This window comes from Brachionichthys hirsutus, chromosome 1 (genome assembly GCF_040956055.1).
Source record: "Brachionichthys hirsutus isolate HB-005 chromosome 1, CSIRO-AGI_Bhir_v1, whole genome shotgun sequence".
NCBI lineage: Eukaryota > Metazoa > Chordata > Actinopteri > Lophiiformes > Brachionichthyidae > Brachionichthys > Brachionichthys hirsutus.
Window position 1 is genome coordinate 13501236 of NC_090897.1, and position 12846 is coordinate 13514081.

Consider the following 12846-nt stretch of genomic DNA (forward strand, 5'->3'; position numbering starts at 1 on the left):
ATTAGACGATCTCCTGCTCGGCGTCTTCATAAATTCCCGTTTTACTGCTGAACATAAAGCGGTCCTTACATTCTGCATGTCCATCATAGTGCAGCGCTGTTCTTTTGATGACGCGTATGCAACATTTACAAGACTTTTCCGCTTTCTCTGAATTACAATCAGTAATTATTTCCTATTTAGAAATTTGCAATATTGATGCTTTAAAATATAATTGCATATTGAGACCTCATATTTATTTTATCAGATTACATGATCAGCTGTTTGTCGGTCATAATTTCTGTAGCCAATGTTACAACAATGGCGACTTCTGAATTTTGTTATAGAAACCCATTGATTCTCCACAGCCTATAAAGATCTTTAAATACATGAAGTGTTTTATAAATGGAAAATAGAAACTTTATACTCTTAAGGTGTGTCTTTCAGCCTTTCGCTGCAGACACGAACAGCAGAGGAAAGCGGAGTTTCTGGCCGTAGAGCCATCATCTTGACACTCGATTGATTTTATGTCAATCCAAGCAGTTCTGATAAAATGTGTAGTGACCCATTTCGTCCTGGAGGGCAAAGGGGCAAACTTTCACAAATATGATCTTCACAACATTTAGTTTCAACCCTGGATAGTAAATTATAACTTAATCTTAGGGTAACTTATTAGAGAAGGCCTGTTTCTAGGCCAGTGATGTGATGTCTTTAAATGCTTCGAGCTGAATTAAACCTCACACTCAGCCACAGAATGAAGACATTAGAACAATCCCATAACAAGCCAAGCGAGTTTTACTGAACGATCAGCGAGCCGATCAGCTTTAATCATGATTTTAACACTGCTGTATTCAAACTGTGGCCCCTTGTGGGGGCCGTCTACGCCATCAGCACTATAAAGCAGCCGGTTGTGTAGTGAACAGTCACTTTAGAGTCCCCGAGGAGCCTCATGGTTGAGCAGAGCATCTTACCAGCTTATGAGGGCAGAGTGTGGAGGTCAGCGCCACACGTGATGCAGGGCCGATGCAGTGGTGTGTCACAAATTTAAAATATCCTTGAATTATTGATTCCAACATCTGATGTCCACAACTCCTGTGTGTACATTGTGTTTGCTTAGATTGCACCAGGTCTGACGCCAGTGATAAATAACAGATGCCCAAACAAATGCGTTCACCACTTTTATTCATAAGATGGGTTTTATGTTTGTTTTTTTACATCTTATGCACAGCAGATACAAAGACATACATGTTTGAAACCACAAACTAAATTCATCCATCACACTAATTCTGCTTCTCATTTCATAATGCTCCCCCAAAGCAACCCTTGACATTTGTAGTCCAGTTGAACATTCTGAGAGATGGTTTTACAGCAATCTCATTTTTAGCAGACTGGCAAGAGCCACGTTCAGAATACCATTTAAACAGATACCCCTTCCTCTTTAAACAAATTGCACTTTTTTTCCTCTTTAAAACTACAACAACTGGATTATAGGATCAAAAAGTAACACCAAAAACACAAGAGACGTCTAAACATCCAACTTATACAGGTTCATTAAGTTGCATAAAAATGCATGAATATACATTATGCCACTCAAATAATGACAGACATTGATATGATCACAGGGGCTGGGGCCGTCAGCACGTAGGGATGCATTCACAAGGTCCATGCGAGATAAGCCATTTACACAACAGCCTAGCTTTCACAGAGGTAAGACCAAGGTTCTACAGGAAAACTAAATATTTTGCTGTCGAGGCCAAGGTAAAGAGGGAACACAAACACTAAGAAAATTAGGATACAAAGAACTCCGCATTCCGAATTCATGCCAAGAGAGACTAACATGCAATGACTCCTAACACTTCTAAACTTCCCAGGAGCAGCAGTCACCTACGGAAGGACTAGCTCAACAACGATAACAATTTTCTTTTTTTTCAATTTTCCTCAGCAATTATGATCCATGGAGTTTGACTGGGCTTTGCATGAGGGTTTATTGACGTGCTAAGATGGTACCGCAGTTGTTGCCACAGAAAAGCTCAGATTGTCGACAGCAAGATGGTCTCAAATTCCCCCCCCCAGAGACAATTGGGAGAACTTATAAATACTGTTTATAGTAATGCACATTTGTCCATTAAATAAACCTGATTAAATTAACGAAGAGCTTGGCAAACCTCCCTTCAGCCGGACAAAGGTGGGGTTTCCAGAGACCTGAAGGAAATGGAAAGAAGGAGTTAGTCCTAATCGTAAAGCCACAATGAAAGAACATTCGACTGCCCCATCGTCTCGGTGGTTCTAGCCTGAAGTCAGTGCGCTGCTCTCAAAACTGTGGAGAATGAAAATGTATTAAATTGTGTTTGCCAGGGACCATTTTCAGTTGTGGATGAATACTCATTGTTTTAAGCCCGCCATGGCAACAGAATACCCGCCTCAAACTCAAGTTCCCAGCATCGTCATGAAATAAGGCCCCTCAGGTTTTCGAGACGTGTTTAGTTTTCCAACAGGAATAAAATCCAACAAGCTGCGCGTCAGCCTGAAGGTCTGGTAATAAATACTCTATTTTTCCCTGGATCAATTAAAACAAACAGCTGGAGTTTACATGGTGGAAATCTCATCTTCCTGTTGCTACAAACATCAGCATGAAAATTAAAACTCTTTTTTCCATGGCCTGTTTTCAAAGATTAGCCTTTAGTAGGATAAATGGACGTGTGTGTATGGCGCTCAGCCTTTGCAGAAGTCAGATGGAGAGATGGGCCAACACACTGTTCCAATCTAATCTTGGAATTTGTTGACAAAAAAAGTTCAGTCACTAACCGGTTGGTGTCATCAAGCATGGTTTAGTTTACGTCATGCTTCAGTTAGAAGACAGTTGGTGGGGGCTGGTAAAGTTAGAAACACTGAGGGATCAAAGGTTACTCACCAAATATCTAACAAAACTGCCGGGACTTCCATCCAGGCTGGGAAGTCTCAGAGGGAGTCGGGTACCAGCGCATCTAAAGAAACAAACAGTGACCATCAAACAAAGTGTGGGAGGACCGTCCCTTTAAGCTGCGGCCATTGGAGCCATGGGAATGCGGGTTGTAGCCGCTCAACAGTGGGAGTAATTAAGCATGGAACTGTGGAGCGTTGACCCTCTCCATGCGTTTCCACATGCCGGTGTACCTTTTTCCACAGTATTAACTGCTCCATACGCAGGAGGTGATCCGGTTCAGACTCTGAACCGGGAGACTCGCTTTCATTTCAGTGCCGTGCGGTCAAACAAGGCCGAGAGTCAGTGCGATGGGAACCCGGCACATATGGCTCTTTCATCAGATTGCAATTAGAAAGTGCCCGCCCCCCCCCCCCCTTTGTGTGGCTACACAGTCATCTTATGCTCCAACAGAAACATGGACAGTAAGTTGGCACCTCCAGAGAAAGCTATTGGTCTGACCATTTCTCCAAATACCTTACATTCTTCCGCCGCCTGACAGAGTGGCTCACGCAGCAGCCGCCTGCCTTGCAGTGTAGCACTCCCCCGGAGGAAGCTGAATCACAATGAACTTTAAACGACCCGACGAGAAATATTTCCCATCGCTATCGTTACCGAGGGCCCCGCCCACTGGACTAGTGGGACGCTTATTAATGGTCAACTTACAATCTCTGGCCCCCCACCATGTTTATTCATAGCCGAGACGAGCAAGATGGAACTCGTCTTATGTTAATGCACCAAATTGAGAAATAAAGGACTCCCCGATTTATTTTCACTGAAAGAAAGTTGTTTCTGAAACGCAGCTGCAGCCTAAATGAGAATCAGGCAACAAGTCTTAGTGGGGATCAAACTGCAGGCTCAATTTACCCAACTCTTTTTGCATTGCAGTCCAAAACAGGGCCACTTTGTCAGTAAGAGAAGCTTTTAACCTCCAGCACTCGGGAGACAGTGACACGTGGATCTCCATTAAAGGAAAGATATATATACCTGTGTGTCAAGACTCCTCCACTAAAAGGAAGCCAAAAGACAGCAGCAGCCAGATGACGAGCACAAAGCTACATCACATGCAAGGATGCACGCTTCTCTCCCACTAATGACCGAGCAGGAGTTCAAATAGTTTCATTTCAAAATGACAAAAAGAAAAAAGAAGAAAAGAAACATTTTGTGACTGGATTGTAGAATCCTTCGAGTCCCCTCTTTCACAGAATTAAGACCGGGCACAATACGTGCAGCCAAATGAAGATTAAGTCTTCAAGCGTACTTCAGTGCAGTGATCTACTTTGCGTTCCCATGTCAGCATCGACTAAACGGTTTACAAAAATAGAGATTAGTAGACACACCGGTGGGTCCCTCACCTGGGCGTGGAGGGCTGCAGCAGCGGCTGCGGCAGCCGGGTAGGTGAAGGCTGCGTGAGGGAGGCCCGGGGTCAGCTCGGTGGTGTACAGGGGGTACGGAGCCCAAGCATCAGGAGACGCTGGGATCAGTGCCGCCCCGGTCAGATCATCTGGGGGGGGGGGGTACAGGGTGAGAGGAAAGAAAGCTCGCTGACCTCATTAACATGCGGTCTAGCAACATGCAAGTAATCAGGCTGAAAGTAACCAAGACATCCTGGAATAAAGTTTGTTGCTGCTTTGTGTTCGTAGCGTGGCTTTCAGGTTTATTACAGAATAGCTTCCCGTCTCTAACCAGCCTGTAAGAACTCAGGAATAATGACGTTTTCCACAAGTGCCACAGAGTGTAATATCCACTGTTGTATGCTGCCATTGCTTGTACCGGCCCGCTTTCTGCCAACCCACGAGTTCTTCCCCTTCATCCAAACCCGAAACCCAAACCTTCAGCAGGTTTTCAGGCAAAGAGAGCAGAGAGACAACTGCCTAAAGCCTGTGAGACCGGAGCGTCCCAGCTGGACAGGAGCAGAGCAGCCGTCTTAATCGAGATGACGCACGCATGCATGTGGAGGTGAGTTAGTTCTTTATTAGTTACACCGTCTATGAACCCTGCCATTTATCGTAAATGCCATCATAACTTTAGACAGTTAACGGTCAATAGAGCAGCCGAGTACTGTAACTGCCGAGGGTGAGAGTGGATGAGAGCCTGGAGTGGTGCAGCCGTACAACTTACATGGGTCCCGTGCAATGAAGTGTGCTCCTAGAGCAGGGTGGATATTTGTGGGGTTCGGTGTGGCCATCAGCTTACTCTTTGCCATCTTCGTGTTGGCTTTAGCAAACTCTAAGCGCAGGGTCTGGGGACTTTCGGGGTCAAAACGGATACCCTGGGGGGAGAGGGGGGAAATGGCAATGTAAGGGAGACGGACTAAGTTCGAGGGGCTGTAGCTCAGTAGTCTCACATGGCCTCCTTTCCTAGAGCCATGTTTCAATACTCAGGATGCATCCTTCAAGCGTCTCTGGGATGTTCAGCTCTTAAGACTCTTAAGCTCATGGTTAAAATCACCGTCAGGAGAAATGGGCAGACGCAAGGATACACCCCTGAAATATTTCAACATGCTTGCATCTCTTTTTCCTCACAGGTGACTGGAGGAGTTCCCTCCAATCGCAGGAGCCAGGAGGAGAGGGAGACGAGGAAAAGGGCCGATGACGAGACGGAGTAATTCCTTTCGGGTGGTTTTAACCCTGCTTGTGTTCTTGTGCCCTAAGCATTGTGCCCACATGCAGGTGAGTAGTATTTTGGTGTATGTGTGCGTCTGTGTGAATGCTGGTGTGTCTAGGAGGAGGTGATGCTCATAAGGAAGGCTAAGCTATGAGAGAGAAGTGTTAGATACTGCCAATGTGGGCTACTGGGTGACAAAATAAGGGGTTACACTACTGAAAAATGTGTCCAAATACACTACAAATGTGGCTAGAGAACAAGTATTACAGTAAAGCAGTGATATGCAAAATAAGGAGGGCTATACCAGACTAGGGAGGGATGTGTATCAAGGTCAAAGTAAACTACCGTAAGGCTACGGGTTTCTGGTCTCTTTCCAAAAATGGCCCTGCCATTGAATTATAAGAGACAAAATGGGTTTGAGAGAATCTACGTGGAAGAAGGTTTTTAAATCCCCAATCACTTTATATTTGGCTTTAAGCAAAGGTTAGAACAAAATACAAACATGTAAAAAGGTAAAAAAAAAAAAAAAAAACGGGGAAATTGAACAGCAAGAAAGAAAAATAATCGATGCTTACATTTAATGCATTTTTTGCAGCTTCTGCTCCAGAACGACTGTCAAAGGTTACAAACCCAACAGGCTGGAAGGTAGAGAAGAAAGACGGTGACAACTCGACCCCCGGGAGGAGCATGTCAACATTTACGTCACACATCACGTGGAGCCAACCGTTCAGTCTATTAGCGTGGCATTACGGCAGCTCCTCCACGCACGGAAGGCCTCACCTGTTTTGATGTTAACTTAATCAGTGACCCTTCATAACCCTGCGGGGAAGAAAGAGACAATTATCCATTCAGGAGTCACATGCAGGAAGTCAGGCATGAACTTTTGGTTGCATCAAGAGCACCCTGCCTGCTCGCAGCTTCCCTTCGATCTCAGATCCTCCTGTGACAATTTGTACCGGCATCTAGTTGAAATGAGGCAAATCAGGTGCATTCTCAACCAAGACCATTGTATCCTCAACTCTAGCAGGAAAAGGCTTTTGGCGTTTCAGGGTTATTTCTTGTGCATTAGATTGTAAAGATAAAGTACGACTTCCCAACAGGGCCGCTGGTTCTACAGATAAAGAGCACAAGGCTGGCTCAAGCATGAGCAAATTCCTGAGAGACGATGGGGAATTCTGCCTGACTGGAGTATGGATAGATGGGATCACTTCTGATCCTGATTTACAGTCATGGAAAAATTGAATAACGTTCACTAGCCGTGATAAATCCTGTGCAACAATCCAAAACAGATCCCCCCCCCCCCCCCCCCCCCATCATCTGTAATTCAGAGTATGCAGTTGGTATCCTGAAGGCAGCCATTCTGTGAATCAGATTGAACCCCATTTCCTCACTCGTCCATGTTTGCCGACTGCCGAGGCAAAAGGTAGCGCTACAGTGACAAAGCATTTCAGGGATTTCACCATCTGTTAGGAAAGGCAATCACAACGTCCCGACACCGTGGGCAAGCTGGGTCAGTGTGGGCCGGTTGGCCAATCGCGAGGGCTACTCATTTACACATTCCACATGCTCATCCATGCGCAAGGGACACCACTTCCAATTTGGTTAGGTAGGACACGGGTGGGAGGGATGTTTATGAAACGGGAGGCCAATCAAAAGTGGAGGCAGTGGCAAACAGAGATGTGGCCTCATTTCCATAAGAAAATATCTGGACTGCTATTAATGGGGGGGGAATTTAACTACAATGAAAGCACTGATTAAATGTTTGTAGCTTCAGTTTACAGGGCTTCACCAAAGAATACCTTCGCCCTGGATTGCAGCCATCCCCTCATTTCCTACTCGCACGTGTAGAAAGTTCTTCCTCCGCAGATTAGTACAACAACTTTCCATGATCCTGTTCCAGGTTCCATCTTTATATTTCCAAGGAGGATCAGAATACTTTGACAAGTCTATTCCATTTATTTACAGTAAGCCAAATCACAAAATCGTATATCACGCAATCCACGCATCATAACCTGCTTTCCTCAGAAACACTTTGGCTGCGACTTGCCTTGAAAGGTCTGAAGAGAAGGTAGAGCTCTCGTGGCTTGATATCAACCGGCAGGCCACTGACGAACAGCGTCCGGACCTGCAATCGAAGCACAAATGTGATTTCTTCCATCAGAAGCAGCAGCATGTGGGACAAGACCTGAACAATGTGCCGAAAACAAACGCTTGATCATTCCTCCTTAACCCACAGGACTTAAATCCTTTCACGAGTAAAGGAACACAGACGTGTTTAGATTTTAAAGTGCAGTCCTGTTTGGCTCCATCTGAACACTGAAGCTTTTTTTGACATGGAAATGACATCATTCCTAATCATTGTTATGGGCAAGTGATTGTTTTAGTTATGTAGGGCAAAAAGGTATGCCATTTTAAGGATAATTAAATGATCCACTACATTTGAACTCAGCATTTATGACGCCCTGATTCACCAGTAGTTCAATGGTCGAGATGATATTAACCTTCCTGAAGCAGGTTCTACGTTCCACTCTGTGGGGGATCACCGACCGTGCCCGGAGAAAAGGAGGCTTGAATCCAAAACAGGCCAGTGTGCGAAACGTTTAGAATCCAGATGAAGTCGGTGCTGGCAGAGGGGCACTAGTATACCACCTCGCAGAACAACTCTCCAGCAAGGCCGAACAATTCGACTCGCATTTTCAGCACCCTTCCACATAAGGTGAACGAGTCATGTTCACGGAATAAGGAGAGAAAACATTTTGGATTTTTCTTATCCATATCCACACCCAATAATGGGCTCCTTCCTGCCCCATCCATTTGTACCAGATAACAGCCTGTTCTTCTTGCAACAATATTAGTTTACATGCAGCTTGGAAGATTTTATTTAGAATTATTTTAAAACGGTAACAAAGCAAAGTAGAGCGGTGTACTTTTCATTGCAACCTCATATTTAACGCCTGCATTTGATATTTAAAGTACCTTATGCTATGAGAAATGTGTAAAAAAAGATATATTCAACTCAAGACTCAACACTTTGTGCAGGATATTAAGACGAAAGGACCCCTCCCTTATTGCGGGCCCCAGACGGCGAACATTTTGCGCTGGTACATTTTTAAAATGTAGCATTATACAAGTTTCTGTTTACATTTCATGCATCATAACCGGATCTGAAAAACCTGCTTTTGAGCGATCACGGTGGAGTTCCCTTTGCCGTTTCACCATCACTGAACCTTCTTGTGAGCCCCCTTCTGCACCCTAAACCTCAAGACGGGGCCCAGGACCCACGGCCCTCTCATATCTACATTTGCTCAGGATTTAATAGTCGTCTCATTGAATGAGAGCTCTTGACTACAAACAGGCTAATTTAGAGGCGCCCCCTCATTCTTCTAGCCTGTTAGGAGCTAAACCGTGAACATAAGATGCTTTCTGGGGGTTTGCCGTGCACAGATCACTGCAGAGGGAGAAGCAGAGGCCCATTAGTTCCCAGCCGGTGGGGAAGCCCTCAGTACAATGGAACTGCCAGACGAACAGCAATGAACAACAGTGCACAGCGTGACACCATTTCCTTCCTCTGACCTGCAGCCCCAAACCCGCCGGGCCTCCGGCATTTTTCAGGTGCTGCACAGCAGCAACTCTCAGCCCTTAACAAGTGCTTAGATATTTAAAGCCGGCCCAGCTGGGCCTCCTGCTAACCGGGCTGATCCCAGACCGAAGACGATCGGGTCCAGGCATTTATTTTTAATAGCTTAACTGCAGTGAAACTGAAGTTGAATTTCTTAAAGAAAAAGAACAAAAACAAATTGTGATAAACAAAGTAGTCTATTTTTAAGGATCTCTCAAATATCTGGCCTGCATGCTTAATCAAAGCCCTCGATCGTTATTAAATAAATTATAAAATAAAAGGCACAAATGAGACAAAGAAAAGTCAACTGGCTCCAGAAAGACAATGGAACAAAGGAGGCTCAACAAAAGCCCCCCCCCCCAGTGTCCCCCAAAAGGAGACATTAGAGGAGGAGATAAAGATGGCCACGCATCCAGCTGTAAAATAAATAAATAGTTCCGTCATTCAACTGAAAACAGATTTTTTTTTACGACTGAATATTTAGTGAGGGTAAAAAAAAAACGTTATTAATTTAAAGTTTATGACCTGAGACCAGAGAACCGGCGGGATTAACCCTTTAGTGAACTAAATTAAACGCGCCGCTTTAATTTGGCAGCCCTGCAGGGAAGGCGCTCGCCATTCCGAATTGAACATTTTTCGTTTTCTAAATCCTTTTGCTCATTTAAGGTATTTCAACATTCAATTAAATTACATTTTCTGGATTAGGATATTGATTTAAAACCAGGCCAGATTTTAAACAACAAAACAAACAAACACGGGGAGACAGTTTACCCAAATTGGCTTGTGCGTAATCATTGCACACCTGCTGCCAATTATTAACGAAACGTCACTGCAGATTTTAAAGGGAAAAATCAATTTCAAAGACGTTTTTTGACGAAAATGCTAAATATCAGTTTAAATTAACGTCGCGTCTCCTGCCTCGCACTTTCAGAAGAGAAAAGTTACGCGTCGACGCCGTTCCTTCACACATTCTTCAGCCGGACTGTTGAACCCGACCCAGAACTCACCTCCTCTTCGATGGGGACGTTATTATTGGGCTCTGCGTCGGCTTTGAGACTCATGTCGACGGTCTCCACGGTGGCCCCTGCTGCTGCGCCGAGAATCAGAGCTCTCCTCGCCGGGTGGCGTTTCCCCCAAGCGCGTCCGGAGCTGCCGTGGGAGTCCCGGTGGCGTTTGAACTTGAGGACAGAAGACGTGCCGAGGCGAGGACGTGAAGGCGACGGATCCGTGGATGTCTTAGTAGCACGGCGAGAGAGAATCATTCATAAAAGAGACGAAAGGGAATGCAAGACGCGCTAAACTAAAGGTGAGGAGGTGGGCTCCGTGCTCCGTGCGTGAGGAGGTGAAAGATGCGGGGTGGTGGGTGGGGGGGGGAGAAGAAGTGCGCGTGTAAACAGAAAGCCTCTGCGCTCACATCAGCTGCGGGATTGTGCAGGGGGGGGAGAACAAGCAAACTTTTCTCTCTCTCTCTCCTCCTCCAGCTTTTCAATTAGGTCATCAATTATGTTGCAGTAATCAAAGTGCAGATCCGCCTCAGCTGTTGCAGGGGGACCCGCCCCCTGCGCCGTTTCCATGGGACCCGCGGAGCCGAGGTCAGATCACACGCGTCTCACGGCCACCTTTATGGAACGATTACTGAGGGTGTTTAGGATTCTGTTGTCGTCTAACTCCCCCCCCCCCAAAAAAAAAGTGGTAAAGAAAAGAAGCCTGGTCACAAGATAATAATTAATAATAGCAATCATAATTTAACCGGATTCTGTGCGGTTTGCGGGACACTTTCTGTGAAAATAAATCTATTTATTTCTGTTTTCCTCTGTAGCTCTTAAATGTATTTCATTTTGATAACCCCCCCCCCCAAAAAAAAGGGTTAATTAAAGGTGTAAATTATTATTATATTGTACAAATACTTTAAGAGCTTATTCCTGACGATGATAATAGTAATAATAATAATAAAAGCTTTTTATAATGAAATAAATATCAAACACACACGTGTGTAGAAAGAGAGAAGGAAGCTGCAAATAATTTAACTGGTGTTAATGTAATTTCCTTTTAACGGCTCTAAGCTTTAATAATAATAATAATAATAATAATAATGCTGATGCTGATGATAAACCAGGCCTGCGTGTGGTTTAATCATTTGGAGCTGAATGGCATGGCGCATGGAGAACGGGCCTCTGGCTCTGCTGTGAGGCTCGGCCCTGGACCCGAGCCCAGCATGCAGCGCGTTTCCTCACAACAAGGCCAGACTGTTTCCTGACTTTGTATACGAACACAATCAGGCCTGCAGGGAGAGGAGGAGGGGATGGACATATCTCTGTTAAGTTCCTCAGTGAATTGATCTAAAAATAGAGACACTGCTGTGTTTTCTCTTTGTTTCTGGACACACTGAACTCAAGTGATGAATAAATATATGCTGAAAGAAGCGATTCGGTAAATGTAGGAGAATAGCGGTATTAGGACAAAGCGTTATAAATGATAAATATATGTTTTTAATGTCTGTGTTAGTGACCATAATTGTATTTTAATGCAGCAGTAATTTTATAGCTTACCGGTACATGAAAAGGTAGTTTACAGTCCTTCACACTAAAATGAACTGATTTGTCAATCAGCTAAAACGTATTCACATCCTTTTTGGATTGATTGATTCTGTAATTTGTGAAAAATAAAATGTCAAACATTTAACTTTTCTTTGTTTCATATGATTTTAACCTTTGGACTGTTGGTCAGATGAGGCGATGCAGGATGACAGTGTCTTGCTGTCCTGGACTGTGGTCTAAATGTTTTAATGTTTGTATATATGTTGGGAAACTGAAAGCCTTTAAGATGTCTTCTCCTCATGGATTTGTTCATTTGCCTCCACTGTCTGAAATAAAGGATGCGATGATGTCGCATTGACCACTGATGATTTGTGTTTGATGTACTTCAGCATGTGTGTCATCCTTTTGGCGTTTGTTAGATCACGTTTTTTTTAGTGTGAAGCGTTTCACCGGACAGGGAGACGCTGTCTTTGTTGCATCGAGGTCTGAAGTTCCAGCCTGCAGTCAGCAGCTGTTGAGTTTTAAAAATATTGAGGACCAACATATTTCACACTCCATGTTTCACTGCCGTGAAATATTGACTGTGCTGTAGAGTGTTCACTATAATTTATGAGGCACGTACAGTTCGTTCAGTCTGTGCCATTATTTTTCCGTGTATAGTCGACCTCCGGCTTCATGTACTTCAACCACAGATTCTCTACTAAATACTGTACAACATCAAAGCAGAAATAAAACCATCACAAAGCAGCACCTCTTGGCTTTGGGTGATAAAATCTGATTCTGATACTTATTATGTAAAAATCTGTTCAAGTCGGAGGAATTCAAAAGACTTTCCATATAGATATAAAGAGTTTGAACACATTTGTAGCACATACCACTGATGCTAGGTTTAGAAATACAATTTTGATTGTTTAATGCATTCATTATTTTAGTAATGCTGTTCTATTTACATCTTAATATGAATACATCTTTGTAAACATCTAATGATGGATTTGTTTGAAACAAAATAAATTCCTATTGTATCAGAATATTATTTATGTAAAGTATATATTTGCGTCATTACTCTTTTTTAATAGTAAAGCCAGAAAGTAAATCATAAAAAAAAACTGTATTTAAAGCTCATGAGAACTTTTTGAGCTTTAGGTTGT

At 43.9% G+C, this 12846-nt stretch overlaps 1 protein-coding gene across 1 annotated transcript; it reads right to left on the reverse strand.

Annotated features, from left to right (window-relative positions):
* Window positions 1-1148: 1148 nt before the first annotated feature.
* Window positions 1149-10321, reverse strand: LOC137893171 (RNA-binding protein, mRNA-processing factor 2a). Its single transcript, XM_068738620.1, has 8 exons — window positions 10169-10321; window positions 7590-7667; window positions 6323-6361; window positions 6118-6180; window positions 5057-5207; window positions 4291-4439; window positions 2888-2960; window positions 1149-2178 (listed from the first exon to the last, which is right to left on the reverse strand). The coding sequence occupies exons 1-7, from the start codon at window positions 10220-10222 to the stop codon at window positions 2895-2897; spliced, it is 600 nt and encodes a 199-aa protein (XP_068594721.1). The 5' UTR covers window positions 10223-10321; the 3' UTR covers window positions 1149-2178; window positions 2888-2894.
* Window positions 10322-12846: the final 2525 nt, after the last annotated feature.